Genomic DNA, 22,917 nt, shown 5'->3' with positions numbered 1-22,917 from the left:
GCCTCTGTCTCTCCCTCCCCCCATTTTTCTTTACGCATACGCTGTGATGCTCTATATTAGCGAAGCTGTTATGACCTTGTGGTCGTTTAGAGGTTTTGACGCCGGACATATGTCTTAGACATATTGTCTATTTTAAACTCTTTAAGTGACTCCTATTGTTCATGTTACATAAGTAGCATACAATCCCCACAACGCTCTCAAATGAACCAGTACGAAGGCATTACTCGTCATTAACAAATAATGGAAGTAACAAACAAGGATCTTTGTACATTGTAATTCCTTTCCTGGTATAGTTATCTACCTGTTAATTAATAACAGGAAGTGAAATTAAAAAAAATAATGGTTAATACGTGTGTGCATAAAATATGCAGACATATTTTTTCAAACAAAATGGTTGGCTTTAGTGGACGCTCTAAATTGCATTTACAATTATCCGGAGACATGTAGACCGGAAAAATACATTTTTGTTAGTTACCCAACATGCAAAGCATGTACTTTTTAAAATGGTTTATGTGTATGTGCATAAAGTATTTTTAAAAGGACCGCTTTTGGGTGGCTGATTCAAACGATAAAAATACCTTCTTCAGACTTTGCTCTACAGACCTTGCGATACATAAGGCAGAAGATGTTATGTTCATCTGTTTTGATTAGGTTACAATCTGGCCAATACAACGTACTTAAGATGTGACCTTCACTATTGTCTTTTCCATTTCTTTTAAATAATAGTTTATATATGTAATTGCATATCATAAGCAGACATAATTCAAACACAATAAATAGTTGTCGTTGACCTATTTCGAACAAGTGGAAGTCAATGATGAAATCGGATTTTCAGCAGCGTATTTTTGCTTTACACATTGCCCACTGTATTGCTTATTAAATGTGCAGGAGAATTTCTCTCCCTCTCTCTCTGTAAACGCTTTCCTTAATTTAAAAAAAAAACATCTGAAATCTTGTTACAACTATTCCCTGTATGAAATTGCATTGCAACGACATAAATTTAAAATGCACATTGTCTCCTAACTTCCTAGATCTAGCTAGCTCTCGTTATAAGATAGAATCTGTTTCCCACTTCGCTTTCAGCCAGAGAACGGGTGTAGCCAAAATTCATTGCTCTGACCTATATATTAGCAATGCTTTAGGCTGTAAGAAGCAGCACATCATTCAAGTCTGTGTGTGCGCGCGTGCGTAGGTGTGTGGAGGTAAATGTTGAAGTTGTAAGATGTGTTCAGTTGACTCTCACGAGTAGTGTACTAGTAAGGGAGGTCAATTGAGCACAAGAAATCGTTAACATGTGAAGTCAACTGGTTACTTTTCTAATACATTAGGACACTTATTATTCTATGCTTGTTTGGTTGACTAATTCGTGATTTGAAGGAATTCGTTAGATTGTCGTGCATACTTTCCTTGGCCTACCTGGATCCAATGGTGTAGTACAGGGTTAGTACAGCAAAGTTTATGAGTTCAATGCGGATTACGTGGTGTGGTAGCTAGTTCTTATTTCTTGAAACTCATGGATCTAAAGATCTTCCGATGTTTACTTCTGCGGGTGTGTGCGTTGTGAAATGAGGTGGACTTCATTGGCAGTCTCAGTTTGATACCTTTTGATTTGAACTTATCATCCAGTGGTTGTCATAGTCCGTGATTGACAGGTGACAGCGCCCCCCTCTGCACTTCGGGTCATGGCTGCTAAGTATACGCCTGCACCTAGAACTGGAGACGACTCCAAACAAAAACCAGTGAGACTTCAGACATTTTCAGGAGGTAATAGCTAGTAGCCACTAAGTGGATGTATCGACCACTCTGATACTAGTATCAGTACTGTACTATTAATTGCAGCTTATGTAGCCCCCCAACCCCAAACTCTTTTTACTGTAAACACTCCACTCTTTAAGCCTACGCTACCCCAAGTAAAAGTTCAGTTTATTAGTAAAGGTTAGTCACAATCATCTCCCTTTGTTTACCAACTAGATTCGTATAAGGGGAGTGGCTAATTGAAGGCACACTGCAGGTTTGTATGCTCTGTGTTCACACACACATATACTTCAGCCCAGGAAAGGTGGAACAAATAGAAATAAATGTGTCATCACAGATGTTTTCAAATAATATTTATCTCCGGGCTAAACTAGCTTTTGTCTTCTTCTGAAAGTTGGGTTTCCTCAATTTTATTTCTAAAAGAACAGTCAATCCTGAAAGCAATCTTTACATTTGGAAAATTGAGGATTTATTTGCATCTTATGTTAGATTACACTTTGATTGGTTATTAACTGTCAAGTCTTGTCAGTCACTTTATACTGTAAAGTAAAGACTAAAAAATGAATCTGTCTAATGTAAACTGGGGTCTGTAGATTCCATATCTTCTGTATTGTATAAACTTTCTGCTTTATCATTGTATCAAACTTTCTGATCCTGTCATTGTATCAAACTTTCTGATCCTGTCAGTGTATCAAACTTTCTGATCCTGTCATTGTATCAAACTTTCTGATCCTGTCATTGTATCAAACTTTCTGATCCTGTCATTGTATCAAACTTTCTGATCCTGTCAGTGTATCAAACTTTCTGATCCTGTCATTGTATCAAACTTTCTGATCCTGTCATTGTATCAAACTTTCTGATCCTGTCAGTGTATCAAACTTTCTGATCCTGTCATTGTATCAAACTTTCTGATCCTGTCAGTGTAACAAACTTTCTGATCCTGTCATTGTAACAAACTTTCTGATCCTGTCATTGTATCAAACTTTCTGATCCTGTCAGTGTATCAAACTTTCTGATCCTGTCAGTGTTTCAAACTTTCTGATCCTGTCAGTGTTTCAAACTTTCTGATCCTGTCAGTGTATCAAACTTTCTGATCCTGTCAGTGTATCAAACTTTCTGATCCTGTCAGTGTATCAAACTTTCTGATCCTGTCATTGTATCAAACATTCTGATCCTGTCAGTGTATCAAACTTTCTGATCCTGTCATTGTATCAAACTTTCTGATCCTGTCATTGTATCAAACTTTCTGATCCTGTCAGTGTATCAAACTTTCTGATCCTGTCAGTGTATCAAACTTTCTGATCCTGTCAGTGTATCAAACTTTCTGATCCTGTCAGTGTATCAAACTTTCTGATCCTGTCATTGTATCAAACTTTCTGATCCTGTCAGTGTATCAAACTTTCTGCTCTATCATAGCATCGAATTATAAATAATGTATTTGACATGACATGCAATATTTTATGTATAAGTATTTTGAAACTAAAGCTTATGTACAATAATAGTGGAGTGGGGGGGGGGGATGTAAGACATAATGGAACTGAATTTTATAAAGTTTGTTTCAAAACACTTTCTTAGAAAAGTGACATCCTCTCTGCTTGCTATCACATAACCCTACCTCTAGTGTATGCTTATCTCACTATAAGGACTTTTATTTACATATATATCAGCTACTTCTGTCACAGAAATTTAAATATTTGCTTTTATGCAATCTGTATTATCAGAGCTTATTATACATTTTCATATACTATTACCATCCATGTAATCATCTGTTATTAAAAAAAATGATTTACAACATTAAAATTAAATCATTCAGGCTATAAACCATTAAGCCCAATATTATGGCTGCTATATAACTAATATTCAACTAAGTTAGAAAATTCTCAGGTCTTACTATGTTGTAGTTGTAGCGTTTAAAACATGTATTATATGTTAATGTTTTTAATGCATCCAAGCATGTAAGGTAAAAGAAAAGTCCATCTTGTGTGATCTGTGTACAAGAAATTATTTTTCAATTTGGAAATGACTCTACCCTTTCAGCTCTCCTTGTGGGTTGTATACGGGTGTATACATTGTATGTGTGTGTGAGTCTCTACTCTTTCAGCTGTCCTTGTGGGGTGTATACATTGTATGTGTGTGTGAGTCTCTACTCTTTCATCTCTCCTTGTGGGGTGTATACATTGTATGTGTGTGTGTGTATGTGTGTGTCTGTGTGAGAGTCTCTACCCTTTCAGCTCTCCTTGTGGGGTGTATACATTGTATGTGTGTGTGAGTCTCTACTCTTTCAGCTGTCCTTGTGGGGTGTATACATTGTATGTGTGTGTGAGTCTCTACTCTTTCAGCTCTCCTTATGGGGTGTATACATTGTGTGTGTGTGTGAGTCTCTACCCTTTCAACTCTCCTTGTGGGGTGTATACATTGTGTGTGTGTGTGTGTGTGAGTCTCTCTCTACCATGCCATCTCTCTTTGAGGGGTGTATAAATTGTGTGTGTGTGTTTATGGTTTGTCAGTATATGAATAAGTAAAGTGCAGCAACCTTCAGAGTTTTTTTATAGGGACCACCTCCCTTTGGCTTTGGCTGTGATTCCCACTGATGTCTATAGCCATTGTACATTGTTTCAGTGGCATTATCATAGTCATTCCATATTATGATAAAGCAGCCATGGAATAAATTAACTATTTTCATTGCAGTGATTATTAAAAGTATGTAATGTATTATTTGAAAATGTTTTCTCAACATGCCAAGGAATTAGACCTGTATATTTGACAGTTTAAGAATGTATAAGTTTGTATTCATTCAGTGCTCTGTTATTTCTTGTGCTCACCCACAGCCAATGGCCTAGATGAGGAAGCACAAAGACACACAGATGATGAGGGTGATGTTGATGGGCAGACTGCTAACAGTACTCAAGATAAGCCTAAGGTGAGGACCCTGTCTGGCATTGTAGTTAGATATTTCAACTTGACATGTCTAACTAGATAGTGTTGACATCCTTTTTAGTTATAGGTTTCAACTGCATTTGACATTGTCCTGCTTTTTTTATTTATAAACATTGTGAAATATATTTGTTTTAATTAAGAATAGAAAATATATTAATAATAAAGGCATCGCCTTCTAGTCCAAAGATTATGGAATATTGTATTTTGATTGACTTTAATTATTCAGCTGTGATCTTCACATAATCTATCATATTTGAGATAAAGGCATTCATCAGCTGAATTTAAGTTTTATTATTGCCTTCTGCATTTTTCTTCAGCATTAATTTTTTGTTTATATCTCAAAGATAAAAATCTTCATAAGAGTTATTGTCTCTTTTGCTTGCTAGTTATTGCCAAGTGATCTCTTTCATGTCAGTAGAAGTTTTTTGAAGTTCTTCCAGGAAGGGCCTCAGTCTTACTTTCCTTCTTTGAATTCACTGAAAAAACAAAAGTCACCTTTGTTATGCAAGAGAGAAAATTGGGTATCAATGCTCATTGGGAACAGCTCTCATACAAAACCTATTGCCTCTGCATTGTCCTACTAAACAGTGCCCTATGTCTAACTATAGAGCCTCTAGTTTGTTTATGTGCTTTTTTTTTCAGTAAATAGATTTTTTTTTCATACAATGTAAATACACACACACACAATCCAATACTTAGATTTCACATTAAATAGATTTTATTCATATGCTTGAAAGTTAAGTTAAATCAAATTTACAAGAGTAAAGATGAATGTAGTAGCAATCTTTATAAAGTGACAGCTATATTATAGTAAAGTAATGGCTGAATATCTAAACATAAATATCTAAACATTTGATACTCTTACTTGCTAAATGGGTTTCAAAACATTTTTAAGATTTTTTTTGTGTTTTCTCTTCAAGTATTTTAAGGGAAAAATATTTGTATGTGCTTGTATTAAAACAATGTCTGTTATTTACCTTAAGCTTGAGACAGATGTAAGTATCTTGTTTAAGCTAGATCTGTGTTGTGTTGAAGGTAACAAGTTCTTAACACAAGTTTGAAATGTTTTGACTGTGGTTGCATTCATTTATTTACTTCCACCATCATAATTGATAACATTCAAAGTTTGTAGGATTGATTTAAAGACAATGTATTATTTTGTGTACATCTATTTAGTCTAAAATTTCTTCATCTCTTTGCATCACATCTTTCTCTCTTTCTCTATGTGTGTCTCTCTCTCTCTCTCTCTCTCTCTCTCTCTGTCTCTCTCTTTCTCTCTGTCTCTCTCTGCCTCTCTCTCTCTCTCTCTCTCTCTCTCTGACTCTGTCTTGCTCTGCCTTTCTTTCTCGCTCTCTTTCTCTATGTGTCTCTCTGTCTCTCTCTCTATTTTACTTCACTCTCCTGTTCCACCACACATGTTTGCTTGATTTCTGTCAATTTGCTAACAAAAGATTTATGTTTGGGAATGTTCTTTTAATGCCCCAAGCCTGGCCTTGAAACTAATCATCATTTTGACCTCACTCTTTCCAATGGCGACCAGATTTTGGACAAGACTGAAAAGTATTTTATATAAAGATATATATCACAGAATGCAAAATCCCATGATATAACATTGACTTCTTCATTAGCTTCACATACCATTCAAAATAATTTGCTTTATTTGACAAGAGTTTGATTACAGTTGTATTGTATTCACTGTCTCTGACGATGTACACATGCAATGTAATGGCCTACATTTGTTTGAAAGTGTTGTTTTTTTTTTAATATTCATTTATGCCTGAGTGATTTCTCTTCCCTGTGTAGTATGCAAACATGTCCCGCTTGACTGGGTTATTGACTGTTAGATAGTATACAACTGACAGGCTTTTTGTTACAGTCAGAATAAGTCAACAAGGCAAATACTTCATCACAGCATGACACAGTCAGACTTGGGTTTATTTTGAGCGAAAGAAGAATAATTAAAACCTTAAGGTTATTCATTTTTACAATTTGATAATTGCATATCAGTTATAATGTATACTCACACAAACACAGAAACAGATTTGTCCAAATGTAGCTGTTGACTTCAATGTGTGCTCAGTACAATGTGTATGCTAAATTGAATGTATTCTCCACTTTGTGTGTGTAACCTTCTCACAGGATTACATCAAAGGACTTTAGTGTTTGGCATTGCTGTTCACAACACATGCATCACAAGCCCATTGTGTAACCATGTCATATTGTGTCTACAGTGTTTGTGTCATATTGTGTCTACAGTGTTTGTGTCATATTGTGTCTACAGTGTTTGTGTCTTATTGTAACTACAGTGTTTGTGTCATATTGTGTCCAGTGTATTATGTCATATTGTGTCTACAGTGTTTGTGTCATATTGTGTCTACAGTGTTTGTGTCTTATTGTAACTACAGTGTTTGTGTCATATTGTGTCTACAGTGTTTGTGTCTTATTGTAACTACAGTGTTTGTGTCATATTGTGTCCAGTGTATTATGTCATATTGTGTCTACAGTGTTTGTGTCATATTGTGTCTACAGTGTTTGTGTCATATTGTGTTTACAGTGTTTGTGTCATATTGTGTCTACAGTGTATTATGTCATATTGTGTCTACAGTGTTTGTGTCATATTGTGTCTACAGTGTTTGTGTCATATTGTGTCTACAGTGTTTGTGTCTTATTGTAACTACAGTGTTTGTGTCATATTGTGTCCAGTGTATTATGTCATATTGTGTCTACAGTGTTTGTGTCATATTGTGTCTACAGTGTTTGTGTCTTATTGTAACTACAGTGTTTGTGTCATATTGTGTCTACAGTGTTTGTGTCTTATTGTAACTACAGTGTTTGTGTCATATTGTGTCCAGTGTATTATGTCATATTGTGTCTACAGTGTTTGTGTCATATTGTGTCTACAGTGTTTGTGTCATATTGTGTTTACAGTGTTTGTGTCATATTGTGTCTACAGTGTTTGTGTCATATTGTGTCCAGTGTATTATGTCATATTGTGTCTACAGTGTTTGTGTCATATTGTGTCTACAGTGTTTGTGTCATATTGTGTCTACAGTGTTTGTGTCATATTGTGTCTACAGTGTTTGTGTCATATTGTGTCCAGTGTATTATGTCATATTGTGTCCAGTGTATTATGTCATATTGTGTCTACAGTGTTTGTGTCATATTGTGTCCAGTGTATTATGTCATATTGTGTCTACAGTGTTTGTGTCATATTGTGTCTACAGTGTTTGTGTCATATTGTGTCTACAGTGTTTGTGTCATATTGTGTCTACAGTGTTTGTGTCATATTGTGTCCAGTGTATTATGTCATATTGTGTCTACAGTGTTTGTGTCATATTGTGTCTACAGTGTTTGTGTCATATTGTGTCTACAGTGTTTGTGTCATATTGTTTCTACAGTGTTTGTGTCATATTGTGTCCAGTGTATTATGTCATATTGTGTCTACAGTGTTTGTGTCATATTGTGTCTACAGTGTTTGTGTCATATTGTGTCTACAGTGTTTGTGTCATATTGTGTCTACAGTGTTTGTGTCATATTGTGTCTACAGTGTTTGTGTCATATTGTGTCTACAGTGTTTGTGTCATATTGTGTCCAGTGTATTATGTCATATTGTGTCTACAGTGTTTGTGTCATATTGTGTCCAGTGTATTGTGTCATATTATGTCTACAGTGTTTGTGTCATATTGTGTGTACAGTGTTTGTATCATATTGTGTCTACAGTGTTTGTGTCATATTGTGTCTACAGTGTTTGTATCATATTGTGTCTACAGTGTTTGTGTCTTATTGTGTCTACAGTGATTGTGTCTACAGTGTTTATGTCATATTGTGTCTACAGTCTATTGTGTCATATTGTGTTTAGTGTATTGTGTCATATTGTTTCTACAGTGTATTTTGGTTGCAGTTCGCTTAAAGATTTATAAAACTGCTTCGTAAGAAATTAAGACTTGAGCAATGCAAAATTAACTTTGAAACTTTTTTTTTAAGAAGGACTCACATAATTTGCTTTGCTTTTTTTTTTCACTATATTTAATTTTTCTAATCAGTTAAATACATTTGATTGCTAAAAAAATATATATATATATATATTTGTTATATTTTACAAAAGTCAATGATTGAGTCCATCAAACTTTAAACTCAACATTTTTGAAGCTCATTTCATCTGAAGATGTCTGTCTCGTTTAACAGATTTGTAAGTTAATATGTTACTCAAGCCTTGAAGAGAAGTTAGTCAATGTTTAATATGGACATGAAAGTATTGTTTTCAATAACTCTAACTGGACAAAAAAAGACACTTCTAGATTTAACATTGACACTGTTACATTTATGTTTTATTGGATTATAAAAATATCCATAGATATGGGTTTTCTGGCTGAGAGGCTCTTACCACTTGGCTAACTAAGAGGGCTTGATCTTGTATCTTATTGGAAAGTAGAAACATTTTTTAAAAAAAGCTAACATGTGTTTGCTGAATGTTCACACCTTCTCCCAGATACAGCTGAACCCATCAAAAGAGATAGGAGCAGAACTTACATAGTATGAATCCATAGTGGACACTTTTGAATCTTGTTCCTTTTTAAATCCTAGCAGTGCCAGAAAATGACTGTTTGCTAATATTTACTATAATAATATATTCATAATTTTGTTTTCAATTAAGGTGTTTTGTTTAGTAATAGGTCTTAGGTTACTGTTGTTATTGTTTTTTTTTAACTTTAATTTTTTTCAAGAATATTTGTCAATAGAAAATGTTGTTACACATTGTTTGTTAATAGAAAATGTTGTTACACTTTTTGTTTTCATCAGTTGAGGAATTTGTTTTTTGATGATGGCAAACGCCGCATTGATTTTATATTGGCATGGACAATTGATCACAAAAGACCAGAGACAGCCAGGCAGGCACGTCAAGTATTTGAAGAAAATTTAATAAAGGAAGGACTTGAATTGGAATATGACACAGTGAGTCTGTTGTATTTTTTTTTACTATTTTTTTATTAATTTTTTTATAAATATTAATTAAATAATTAATTAAAGAAATTGTGTTGTTAAATAATATTTACTATTGAGAAAAACGCCAACAGGACTTTTTTTACATTTTGATGTTTCTAAGGTTATGAATTTTTTAAATTTCCTAGCGAGGTAGAGATGTGAACTTTGTCAAAGTTCATGCTCCATTTGATGTGCTCAAAAGATATGCTGACATCCTGAAGCTTCGTATGCCGATGAAAATGGTAAATAAAATGTTCTAATGTCAACAACTTCATCAATTTCTTTATCTTTTAGCTTCATTTGAGTTTTGTATATTTGGTAAATGCTTACACCTGTATTTACTTTGAACCATTTTTAATGTTGATTTTTTTGTTCTCTCTTAGAAAGTTTATATTTTTGACAACTTTAATAAAGCTCTATAGTTTTTTCTAATGGGCTGAAAATCTTATTAATTCTAAAAGTTATAAAAGGAACAAACAACAACTTGCATATAAAGTTAAACATTGATTATACATTTCTTTCTGTTATATTAAAGTTAAGCTCAGTGTATATTACATAATGAATGTTAAACATTGTTTTATTGTGCCTGGTTTCGGAATGTCAGCAAATATTTGTAGATTTTTAGTTGTAGCTTTGTTTTGTGATACTTTGCTTTAGGGTAACTAATATTACGAATAAAAAATTATTTATAGTTTCATTCAAATTAATTATTTTTTTAAGAGTAGGTAAATAATCTGTTTTAAATTAATATTAAAGCATCATCAAAAGTAAGAACTTATTACTAGTAAAACATGTCCATTCTTTAGACTGTCTTTATCCTTGACTCTTTCTCTCCCTCTCAATATGTTCAATAGTATTTTGTTAATGTTGAACTCAAATCATTGATATTGTTTAATGGCACAAACATTTATTTCCTGCTTGTTTTTGTCCCCCCCCCCCCTTTTCCATCTTATTGAATGCTCTGTGCACTGCCTAAATGTTGATTGGTTGGTTCGTGGCATCCAGATATTAGCGGAGCAGCACATGAAAGAGAAATATTCTGATTGGGAGGTTAGCACATTATTTCAATACATTTTTCTGTTGACATAAAGTATTTACAAAGTTCTAGATTTCTTATTACTTTGTTTTCCTTTACATTATCTTGAAATAATAATATATATCTATCTCTCTCTCTCTATATTAAATTATTTCGGCAATATCTTCCCATCATGCAAAACATAATGTTTATATTTCTTATGTCTTTTAAAAAACACAAACCCTTGAAATAATTGAGGTGAAGAATGATTTCCCTAGTGCGTATTAAATATTTTTCAATCTTCTCAGTGGGTTATGGTTAACATTGCACTGGTGGACATTTTACTGCTGTCAGTTAGGCATTTCAAAAGCATAACTGAGCCCAAATTAAATCTTGAATTAAAAAACACAGCCTCCATAAAGATTCAAAATAGATGCACCTGAATTGTCAACTGAGCATTTTTTTTTACTATTTAGTTTTAACTCATGGAGTTGGTTTGAATGTTATTATCTTTCAAGTATTTGTTGTTTAGTTGCCATGTTAGTTAGATGCTTGGTATATTAAGAGCTGGGTTTAGGGTAAAACTGCTCAACTGCTATGTGTACACTTGCCAACACCTGGAATGGACTAAGCTTCCATGTGTTCAGTGTATCATTAAGTTTAGACTGTCAAGTAGCTTCTTACAAAGTTGACATCATTTCTAAACTTTTATGAGGTTTTATTTTGAAAAGCAAACAAGATGAAATTCTGTGCACATGTTTATTCAAACTAATTTTGGTTATCATTCAAAGTTTTCAACACAATCTATTTAAAATTTCTGATTGATGATATGAGAGGTGACAAAGTGTCTGAGACATTTGTTTATACTGATCTTTGGTTTCCAGAATGTTTCTTCTGACCAGGTTCTTCAAGATTGTTTCTAATAGCTTCTGACAACCAGTGCAACATTAGCCTTCACATGTGGTTCAGATAATAAGTCTTGTTGAACTGTTCTCATTGACAGTATGGGCATAGTTGAGTCAGGAGTGATCCTTTAGCCTAGGCTACTCACCTAGAAGAAACAAATTCTCAATCCGAATCTCTGCTGCCTTACAACTATACCCAATCATAGGAAAGAATTTGGGAGTCAACCCTGAGGAAAATTCATGAGCCATAGGCAGCTTGCGAAACACAGTTGCAGAACCTGTGATGCTGCAATCATAAACTCTATTAAGAGTTTCTTTGGACCTGTGAGGTACATGGAGAGAGAGGAACTGCTGTGTAGGTGACATTGTTCTTAGCATAGATAACTCCTAGGCTATCATCTCATTTCTATGAGATGAACCATAGTCACTGCAAGACTGAAAGGAGGTATGAATGACTTCTGACCATTTCTGCAAACACTAATGGCTTTAACTTTTATGCCATGGTTGGTCAGTTAGTGCAGTTTTTGAAATTTACATTTGTTTTTCTCTGTTGGCTGACTCAAATATGCATGTTTATATTTAATGTCATCACAAAATTGTTGATACTCTGATAGCCTCTGAATTATGAAGAAATATAGGCTAGTGATCCATATCTTAACCTTTTTGTTTCTCAAACATCCAATAGGAAGATGATTTTGGATTGATTGTGGTAATGTGGTCCCAGTCTTATCTCTAATTAGATGCTAGGAGATTTTAAGTTAAAATGTACATTTTTTTTTCATCTTCTTTCCACTTTTGCTAGTATTAATAAATTTTTATAGCTATTTTTAGAAATTAGAATTCATTTTAGTTCATGAAAACTGTTGATGTATTTTATTTCTTGCTGCTAATCAGTTTTTATTGCACTATAGATAAGTTAATTTTGTGTTCACTATTGGAATTATCTAAATTAAGTATATGTCTACCATTTGTCATCATTGAGTAGTCTGTGAACACACCAGTTCAGTTGTTTTTTTTTTAGGCTTTTCAAAAATGGGTTATTGAATTTCTACTTCTTTGAGGTAATGTTAAATTATAACCAATTGTAGATTTGACCTTCTTAATTTCTGGTATCTATAGAATCGAACCAGAACCAGCAACAATAATGTGGCCAGTAAAGTAAGAACATTCAGGTCCTCTAAAGGAATACTTGATTATTACATAGATTAACAAAGTAGTGTGAATATTCTGAATTATATATTACATTTTTTTTATTGAAACATGTATTTAAATTTAACCTTAATAGTTAGTGCTTAAACATTTTGAATCTATTTATAAGCTAGCCTATATTCATTTAATATTTATGTATTTTTCAATTTTTGATATTTTATATATTGACAGTCACTTTGCTAAAATATCTCTTTGCCAACCTATATATTTCTTGCTAGACTCAGATAATTTAAGAGGCTATTATTATTTATTATTCAAGCGTGACATGAATTGTGTATTATTTCTATGAGGCTACAGTTGGCTGATTTTCTTGGGTGCAAAGATAGTATACCTAGGGCTGTTACAGTAGGCCTATATCTCAACAAGGGACTGGGGGAATGATGGTGACACAAGTTACATTAACTATGGGGGGAAAAAAGTATCATAAAGCTTACCAAAAAAAGTCTTTTTTTTTTTTTTACATTTATTCAGCTTATTATTTCTTAATCACTGCTGCTAATATTTAATTGAAGCCTTTGTAACAGATGTACACAACTGACCAAACTTAATAGATGTGAAATTATAGTATATTAACAACATTTATATCAGTGTGGCTATTATAACATTGATTGTTAAAAGCTTTTAAATTTGGTACAGCAATAATAACTGTTATCATTTTCAGTAGGTAGGCTATTAACTGTTGAAGTTGTAAAAATCTTTATAAATCAATGCTCTAATCTTAGTGCAACAATTTCTTTAATTAAATTTTTAAAATTCACCCAGGACATAAGAATTTATCAAACATAAACCAAATAATTTCTAGAGAAAAATATCCAAGACTTGTTAGAAATTCATTCTCTAAGATTTGCAGTGGCACCATTGAAATAGGAACACATTTAATGTTAAACTTATGCTAGTGAATTTTTTTTTATAATGTTCCTCTTAGTCCAACAATGAATATTTTTTATTATTCATTTATTCTCAGCTAAATACTCTATCAGTCCATTCTAGCAGCAAAGATTACCTTCAATTCTCTTAATCAAATTTTTTAAAATTCAAAGTATCTATAAGAGATTTTAATATTACAATATTTCACTGTTTAGAATGATCTTTAAGTATTATCACTGGATTGGTTTTCTGTTGAAAATTGAGTCTATTTTCTTCTGCTTCCATGTACACCTGTCTCATTAGACTCCCTTACCTTCTGTTGGTGCAAGGCTATGGAACAACACTATCCAGTTGGTCAGAAAGTTCATGGTGCCCTTCCACTATGATGAAACTGTGCTGCCTACAGTCTCCAGATCTTACTCTTGCCCCTACTCATCCAGTAGAGAATACCTGTAAGTTTGATGGATGAAAATATATAGGCTAGTGTGTTAGCTAGCTGGCTTAGTTAATCTTACATGCTGTAAATATATGAACACAATTTGTCAATTTTCTTGATTTCTTAATAGGTCAGAATTTTCTCAGCATTTTTTCCTTAAAATTATATGTGTTCTTGTTTTCATATTTCTTTGTTAAACTATTATTCAAATGAAGCCACAAGCTTTTAACACAGTTATACATAGAAAACTTTTTTTTATTACCAGATTTGAAATTCCTGAAAACAAGGATGAATATTTCAGTAAAGCCATTAGAAGTTGGATAGTGGACTATATTTTGAGAAGACAGTCTTTTAATGTTTCAAACAGCAAGACCTTTTCCTTTGGTAACTATATATTTGTTAATTATATCATGTTTAAAGTCAATCATTAGCTCCTAACAGCTTATTTAATTGGTCAAGCATTTCCAATGAAGATGAAATTCATATTTAATCAGGCCATTAACAAAAGTTATGTTTGTGACAGCAAGGATGACATCTGGCAAAGTTACCAACAACTTTTGATATTGGTTGTTTTACAAGGACAAATTATGGATCCTTTTATTTAGAATAACATTTGCGTTATTGCAATAGCATTTAGTAAAATTATGTGAAGAAAAAATATGCTTTTCTGGGTTTGACATAATCAATACTGAATACAGCTTTATCTTAAATAGGTTCATTCAATCTTCTTGCTTAGAGATTGCTATAAAATACCCAAAACTCCACAGAATGTTTCATGCATAAATTTTAATATGTGAAGTTCAGGGTTCATGAATAAATTTAGCTATGTTAGTTAATGAGACAGAGTCTAAGCTGTGCAGAGTTTTATTTGAAGAATAAGCTTTTTATTTTGTCACTTTATGTGCAGAAAGAGGAAAAATATTTTTGGAATACAATTTCTCTAATCCAAAGGTATCAAGAAAATGCTATCTGATGGTTTTTATTCAGCTGCATACCCATTACATGAGGTCTGTTTTCAGTTATTTTTCTTAGTTTCTTCATCTAGTTAAAATGTATCTCAATAGTTTTTTGTTTTTTTTATTATCAATCTGAATGCAGAATATTTGTATGACATTATCTTAATTTGTATTTCTATATGTAACTTTTTTTTCTCTAAGTTTTTATTTCTTTATGTTTCTTTTATTTCTGCATCCTCATTTTTCCTTTCTATTTCCTGATTTTGATTTGGATAGGGCCATTGGAAAGCAGGCTCAGCTAATAATGCCAGAAAAGTTTTATTCGATCATTGGGCCAATTGGACGAATTGTTTAAAGTTTCAACCAATTGATTACATTAGGTAAGTACATGTTTATTATCTTGGTCAGTAAACTTTGTCTAATTTTAATTAAAAGTTTTCTTTAAATACTTCAGTCACTAAGTAATTTTTTTGCTCATATCAAAAGTTTTTCTTCAATATTTGTGTGTTTAATATTTGCTTCTGCTTCTACACAGGTTTTATTTTGGTGAAAAGATTGCCTTATATTTTGCATGGCTGGGATTCTATACCCTAATGCTAGTGCCTGCTACAGTTGTTGGACTGGCTGTCTTCTTCTATGGCCTGGGCATCATGTCCACTAATATAGCAAGGTGAGTTTTTCCCCTAAAAGCATCACCATCTCCGCTATTACTAATATTTAACTTAGACAAGATATATCCACTTTAAAATGTGTGGTGTGCAGCAGTCTACCTGCATTCAGTTATTTTGCTGGTTTTTATTTTAAACAGATATTTTAAAGGTTTCATTATAGGTTTATTTTTGTTTAAATGTCTTTCATTCCAGTAAGGAGCTGTGTGATCCTCACAATAACATCACAATGTGTCCTCTGTGTGATGCTCGATGTCCATATTGGAAACTTAGTGATGCCTGTTCTCATGCCAAAGCCAGTAGAATTTTTGACAATGGAGCCACAGTGTTTTTTGCTATATTTATGTCACTTTGGGGTAATTAGACCTGTTGTTTTTTTACCATAATGCAATTTTATATATCATGAAAACTTTTAATATCAAACTCCAGCATGTTTTAGAAACAAAAAAATTGTGTTCTATTAGATATATTTATGAGGACACCTGATTAATTACAAACAATTTTATTCATATATTTTTGCTATTCACTTACAGGAACATTATTTTTAGAGTTTTGGAAAAGAAAAGAAGCAACAATTCAGTACAAATGGGACTTAACTACTTTTGTTCAGGAGGAGGTAATTTTTTTTAAAGACATCTTACATTAAAAAAAAATGTTCCACTGCAAAGAGTCTAAATGGACTTATAATGATCATGTAATGATAAACATAGATTATATACAGGACCTACCCACACGTTAAGGCAGAAGAGTGACATGAGGGAAAGACTATGTATAATAGAATGGGTAAAACCTTAACTGTGATTTAAAACAGAAATGATTTTCGTTAAATGTTTTTACATGTTTCGGATATTCCTTCGAAGTTGCCAATCTGCATCCTAGCCCAAACCTCTAACAGAATGACAGGGTTTGGCAGCTGGCAGAGTTTGAACCCAGGACCATTGAAACAACTGAACGACAGTCCAGAGCATGTACCACATTGTTACTGTTAACAACCTTGATTTTATCGTCTGATCCCTACATGGTACCACACAACTAGATTTCTTTGCTGTCCTGATGTAGTCTTTGATTTCTTCGTTATGTATATCTCTTTTATCTTAGAATGCACTAAAGTTTTTGCTACATTTTTAGCCATTTTAGCCTTTAGCTTGGACATAGTGGAGTAAATCATCAAACTGACCAATAATGTTCTTAAGTTGTTTTTAGTATGCATTTAATTCATGATTGTTGTATAATTGAAACTACAATGGAACAATTTTGTAGTTTTCATTTTTACTACATTGGTAAAAGCAAATTTTTGTTATAAAATAATTTTTTTTTACTGTTTTTTTTGTTTTTGTTTTCAACAACCTGCTCAGGAACCACCCAGGCCAGAGTATCTTTCTAAGTTGGAGAATTGGCAAATATTTAAAATGAACCCAGTGACAGGGGTAAGTTTATTTTTACTTTACAAAGACATTCCGAACTAATGTGTAATTTAAACTGGCCAAACTAAATTTGCTTTGCTACAAATAAAAATGACTTTGAAATTTTTTGATTTCAGATTCAAGAACCCCACCTACCATTTTGGAAACGACGTTTTCCTATTTTCCTAGCATCATATTCCATTATGCTGTTTTTGGTAATATTTATTTTCTTTATTTTGCATTTAATAGTAATGCGATTCTGTTATGGTGGGTTTTAATTATTAATTATTTTCTGTAAAAAGATTCCTTTTTTTGGTAAATATCTTGCAATAAAAAAAGAATCTTTTTTTTTTTTAGTTGCTTTTAAAAATTATCAGATTTGTTTATTGATTTATGGATTGAAAGAGTGAAAGAGATGTTTACTTACTTAGGCTGCTATTGCTGTGACTGCTGTCATTGGTGTGATAGCCTACAGGGTTTCTATGCTGGCAGCACTGCAGCTGATACCCCAGCATGTGTCTAGCAATAGCACTGTAGTTGCAACCACTGCAGGTCTCATATACGAGAATGCCAGTTTAGTCACCACCGTCACTGCAGCTCTCATCAACTTGGCTATCATCATCATACTCAATGTTGTAAGTGTTTTGATCATTATTCTGTAGTGATTTCAGTTTGTTTTTGTTATTAAGAATACGAAGTTACTCAACTAAAACTTATAGGTGACTCTAGCCTCTTGTATTTAATAGAATAGTCATACTTTTTTTTTTCCACTTTTCTTATACTTTACTTATACTAAAGTGAGTTTATATTTGGACTTTGTTTTGTTTGCTGTTTTGTGCTAAGATTAGTTGGTACTATAATTTTCTAAATTCTTATTAATGTCATGATGACCTACATTGAGTTCTCCATAAAAGGGATTTTTGGAAAAAAAAATTTTTAATCATTGTCACATCCTCAAAGTCAGATCATTTCCTTATTCATAAGTATGCATGGCAATAGTATCTTAGGCTAATCAAATTAGAATAAAAACAGACTGACTACTTGTTGAATATTTGACTTGTAGCACTTACATATTTATTATTGTCACTTTTAAACAGAGATGGCAATTATTTCTGCATTTTTTTTTCTGACAGTCATAGTTTATAAAGGAAATTAAATGTCTTCCTTTTTAAGTTTTGTCTTTTTTTTTTTTATTGAAACATTTTCCCTAAAAGTAGATTTAATTTACCAAGAACTCACATTGGTTATAAGTAAAAAAGAAACAATTTTATTACAAGACTCTTCAGAAATTAGGCATGCTAATTGAGTAGTAAAGTGCTTAGCTTCTAAGGAATCTCAGGTTTGAATCTCTAAAGACTGAAATTTAAATATCAGGATTTTTAGGATGAATTCAATGTACTCTAATGTGTAATGGACATTAGTTGGGGAAAGTCAAGGCAGTTGATCATTGCGCTGCACCGTAACATCCTTGTTAACTCTCCGCCACAGCAACAGATGAGCTTTACATATCTGCCTCCATGGATCACAAGCTGTAAATGAGATACTTAACTTTTTTACCTCAAGAAATTAAAGGGTGCTAAACTTGCCTCTGCCTTATTCTGTTATATTCATTTTAGGTATTTATAAATAATTGAATTTCATTTTCTCATAAGTTTGTCTCTATTCTCTCCCGTCAGATTTATGGTCACTTAGCCTTCTGGTTGACAGACTGGGAGTGTCTCCGTACTCAGAGTGAATATGACAATAGTATTACTATCAAGTTATTTGCTCTACAGTTTGTCAACTACTTTTGCTCAATATTTTACATTGCATTTTTTAAAGGACAGTAAGTTGATTGTTCATTTAACTTTCAGAATCAACATAGAACTTAACTGTGCTTGAGATTGTTTTACATTTGTAATCACTGATTCATTGCATTGTTTTCAGATTTGTTGGAAGACCAGGAAAATATCGCACAATATTTGGTGGCCGTCAAGAAGAGGTAGTGATCTAAATTATTTAATTTATTAAGCTAAGCTCTAGTTCTATATTGTTAAAAACTTTCGATAATTTGATAAGGTTAAGATCAATTATAAAGAACTGTCAAAACAAAAATGTGTCTGAACTGTTCAATTATAAACTGAAGTGTTGACTAAATTGAGTCAGACAACTTATTTTTATGTTTCAGTGTGAGGCTGGAGGTTGTCTGATAGAGTTATGTATACAGCTGGCCATTATCATGGTGGGCAAGCAGCTCATACAGAATAATTTTATTGAAATCGTTGTGCCGTAAGTTTTTTTCTTTTAGTGTGTTGAGTGCCTGGGTCAAAAATTGATTAAAAAGTAATTCTTGTTTTATACATTATCATCTAAAATATAATGTAGTTGTTGTTTTTTTTCATAATCTAATGTATTATCAAATCGCTTATTTGTTTTATCATAAACATTTTAATAAATGTTGATAAATTTTGTATTGTAATAGCAATAAATAAAGGGCCTGTACTAAAATACTGTACTCAGTATCTATAGAACCTCATTAAATAAAGGGTCTGTACTAAAATACTCTACTCAGTATCTATAGAACCTCATATTAAATAAAGGGCCTGTACTAAAATACTTCATCTTTGTATTTATAGAACTTCATAGTAACACCTTGTATTTCTTCAAAACCTCTTTTCAGAAAATTGATCAAACTTGTCAAAAGAAAATGCTCTAAAGAAACTCGTGAGCAAAAATTGGCCAAAACACCTTGGGAAAAAGATTATATTCTTGCACCTGCTGAATCTATGTCTTTATTTTATGAATATCTAGAGATGGGTAAGGGCTTTGCAAGTGTAGTCATTTTTATTCTAGTTATTTTTGAACACACATTATTTAAGCAATTACTTTTATATGATTTGATTAGTAATTTTTTTCTAAGTTTTAAGATGTTATACAATTGATCAATTGAAAGGCTCACTTTTCATGACAATATTTAGAAACATAATTGTCAGCTTTGAAGATTTTTTATATTTTTAGATAAGTAATTGATAAAGTTCTGTTTTTGTTTAGTTCTGCAGTTTGGATTCCTAACAATATTTTGTGCTGCTTTTCCCTTGGCACCTCTGTTTGCATTGTTGAATAATATTGTTGAGATCAGGGTAGACGCCAACAAGTTCACCACACATCTACGGAGACCTCTGGCAGAAAAGTCAGCAAACATTGGTGAGACAATTTTTTTTATTTTTAAACATTTTATATATTAAGTCAGCAAACATTGGTGAGACAATTTTTTTTATTTTTAAACATTTTATATATTAAGTCAGCAAACATTGGTGAGTGAGACAATTTTTTTTTATTTTTAAACATTTTATATATTAAGTCAGCAAACATTGGTGAGTGAGACAATTTTTTTTATTTTTAAACATTTTATATATTAAGTCAGCAAACATTGGTAAGTGAGACAAGTTTTTATTTTTAAACATTTTGTTTTGTGTGAATGTACCTTTTGTTTTTTTATAGTTATAATGTTTTGATTGGTGTAATGCACAAATTGTAACAAATTTCCTAGCGGACAATAAAGATTATTATTATTATATTTACCGGTATATACATTTTTAGCTTCAATCATCGTCTTAAACATTGTCACTTTAAATTTCAGGTATTTGGTACAGTGTGTTGTATGGCATATCTAGAATCGCCATCATATCTAATGTGAGTTGATATAAATATCTTTATTTTTATAGGAGAATTATTTTGTTCAGTATGGACTTTAATTTGCAATCCTAGAGCATTACTGAACTGTGAAAGATGTTCACAAAAGTATTTCAATCCTTAACTAGTGATTCTTTTACTATGAACTCATTAGTTGGTATCACATACAAAGAAATTCTTGAGATGTAAGAAGCAGACAATTTTTTTTTTTTGCTAATTAAGTCTGTGTCATTTGATCATTAGATAAATAATATTCAACAGCTCAACACACTCTCACTGCAATACCATCTGAACCAAAGACTAGGCCAATGTGGTAACCCTAAAGATAACATCCAACTTCAATCAGCTTCAATCTCAATCAGCTTCAACTTAATCAGCTACACACTATCCACTTAAGAACTACAATTCACTAAAATAATTACACTGCAGTTCCCAGAACCAAACCTTATATAGCACATTAATATCTAAAAAAAAAAAAAACCAGTCCATTAAATAATGCATGCATGATGAACCTGCTTTTCAATGCTGCGACTGGTTTTTATTTTTACTTGTAAAAGATTTGGGGATTGAGAAATAAGAGAGGCTTCTAAGTAAAAGTTATAGTCTCTGTTCCTTATCCAGTAGTCCCCCTCTTCCCCATACCTCAATGAATCAATGTTATCTTTAAAAACATGCTTAAAGGCACGTCTGGTCCCCCCCAACTTACTTGTCCATGTGTATGTCATTTGTAATATTTTGTAGTGGCTTTTATAGAATTAATCTGCCATGTCATAATGCAAGTTTGAGCTGTCAGCATAGATTTCATCAATGATTTGCTTGTATCTTTCAGGCCTTTATCATTGCATTGACATCAGAGTTCATCCCTCGCCTTGTGTACACTTCTCGCTATAGTCCTGATGAATCTCTATCAGGGTACATCAACTTTACCATGGCCTACTTCAACACTTCTGACTTTGCACCCAGTGACAGGCCAAAGGATATTCATCTGGGTGTAATCAGCATGTGCAGGTCTGTATTGATTTATTAGTTTTATTTTTGACAATGTTTTTAAATGCCCATGGAAATATTCTGTACATAAATCATTGGACTGTTTTCATCATTATAAGTCTATACAGGGACTAGCTAAAGGAACCTGATCCACAGGATATCTTTTAAGTTGACAGTGATGTTTTCAATGGGACATAGGATCCATAGATTTTTTAGAATACATGCAAATATGGGTAGTTGCCTAGGATCAGGAAGTATGTTGATAGGCTTGGTGTGTTTACTGAAAACTACTACAGAGATGGAACAAGAAACGTAAAGCTTTCCTTTTATTAAGTCACAAATCTAGAACTATATTTACCTTTAAGAACTGTTGCAAAGTCCATTTAGCCAATAGACCTTTTCAGGCCGCCCAGTATATTGTGCCCTAACTTAAGTTATTTTAAGTTATTTATATCTACAGTGAATCTTCAGGTTGCATCTTATTGTGGCATCTATACATATGTTATGATAATAAACAGAATGCTTAAATGGGTACCAAGTTTGACCATTCTAGCCAGCAGTCACAAGCCAGTTTAGAAACATTTTGTTTTCTTTAAATTAAAATTTTATTTGGAAGTAATTTACATAAAAATTTTGTTACTATAATATATTGTGATAATATTTAAGACAAGCCTATAGTCCTCTGGGATCATTGTCTCCTTTCAGCCTTGACATCTTGTGTAGAAATGTTTCTAATCTGATTTGTATAGACAACCTGGCAAATGCTGCTTGAAAAGTCCATTGCCACAGCTAACCTCTCTTTAATAAAAACTAGAAATAAAAACTTTCAGTATGTTTCTCAACTATGTTTTATATGCCATAGTTATTTTTCCATTTCAAATATACATTTAGTTAACCCTATGAGTTCTCAATGTAAAATAGATTACTAAAAAGATGGGTTTTGTTATTTTCAGATACAAAGATTTCCGAAATCCTCCTTGGGAGGATCCAGAATACAGAAGATCCACAGCTTTCTGGCATGTTTTAGCAGCAAGATTGGCCTTTGTAGTGGTCTTTGAGGTAATCATCAGCATATCTCTGAAAATAAATTCTGTGGGGTTCACCAACTTAACACCTCATCCCCA

At 32.6% G+C, this 22,917-nt stretch overlaps 1 protein-coding gene across 8 annotated transcripts in view; it reads left to right on the top strand.

The window, feature by feature from the left end:
* The window catches only part of LOC106068237 (anoctamin-1-like), a 44,121-nt gene that overhangs the window by 10,703 nt on the left and 10,501 nt on the right, over positions 1–22,917 (top strand). Inside the window, exons 1-26 of one of the 8 annotated variants that reach the window (XM_013227541.2) lie at positions 1,053–1,764; positions 4,584–4,675; positions 5,676–5,687; positions 9,493–9,645; positions 9,822–9,917; positions 10,681–10,725; positions 12,281–12,304; positions 12,715–12,753; positions 13,975–14,123; positions 14,373–14,491; positions 15,059–15,114; positions 15,340–15,443; positions 15,599–15,733; positions 15,927–16,087; positions 16,265–16,347; positions 17,087–17,158; positions 17,272–17,349; positions 17,566–17,769; positions 18,811–18,959; positions 19,061–19,115; positions 19,302–19,402; positions 19,794–19,930; positions 20,165–20,317; positions 20,754–20,806; positions 21,636–21,814; positions 22,747–22,852. In XM_013227541.2, coding sequence (XP_013082995.1) covers positions 1,683–1,764; positions 4,584–4,675; positions 5,676–5,687; positions 9,493–9,645; positions 9,822–9,917; positions 10,681–10,725; positions 12,281–12,304; positions 12,715–12,753; positions 13,975–14,123; positions 14,373–14,491; positions 15,059–15,114; positions 15,340–15,443; positions 15,599–15,733; positions 15,927–16,087; positions 16,265–16,347; positions 17,087–17,158; positions 17,272–17,349; positions 17,566–17,769; positions 18,811–18,959; positions 19,061–19,115; positions 19,302–19,402; positions 19,794–19,930; positions 20,165–20,317; positions 20,754–20,806; positions 21,636–21,814; positions 22,747–22,852 — 2,637 coding nt within the window. In that variant the 5' untranslated portion in view covers positions 1,053–1,682. Of the gene's footprint in view, positions 1–1,052; positions 1,765–4,583; positions 4,676–5,675; positions 5,688–9,492; positions 9,646–9,821; positions 9,918–10,680; positions 10,726–12,280; positions 12,305–12,714; positions 12,754–13,974; positions 14,124–14,372; positions 14,492–15,058; positions 15,115–15,339; positions 15,444–15,598; positions 15,734–15,926; positions 16,088–16,264; positions 16,348–17,086; positions 17,159–17,271; positions 17,350–17,565; positions 17,770–18,810; positions 18,960–19,060; positions 19,116–19,301; positions 19,403–19,793; positions 19,931–20,164; positions 20,318–20,753; positions 20,807–21,635; positions 21,815–22,746; positions 22,853–22,917 lie in introns of those variants that run through there. The other 7 variants (XM_056033236.1, XM_013227544.2, XM_013227543.2 and 4 more) reach the window with 7 other exon arrangements.

This window comes from Biomphalaria glabrata, chromosome 6, assembly GCF_947242115.1.
Source record: "Biomphalaria glabrata chromosome 6, xgBioGlab47.1, whole genome shotgun sequence".
NCBI classification, from domain to species: Eukaryota; Metazoa; Mollusca; class Gastropoda; family Planorbidae; genus Biomphalaria; species Biomphalaria glabrata.
This window is presented reverse-complemented; position numbering and strand designations above follow the sequence as displayed.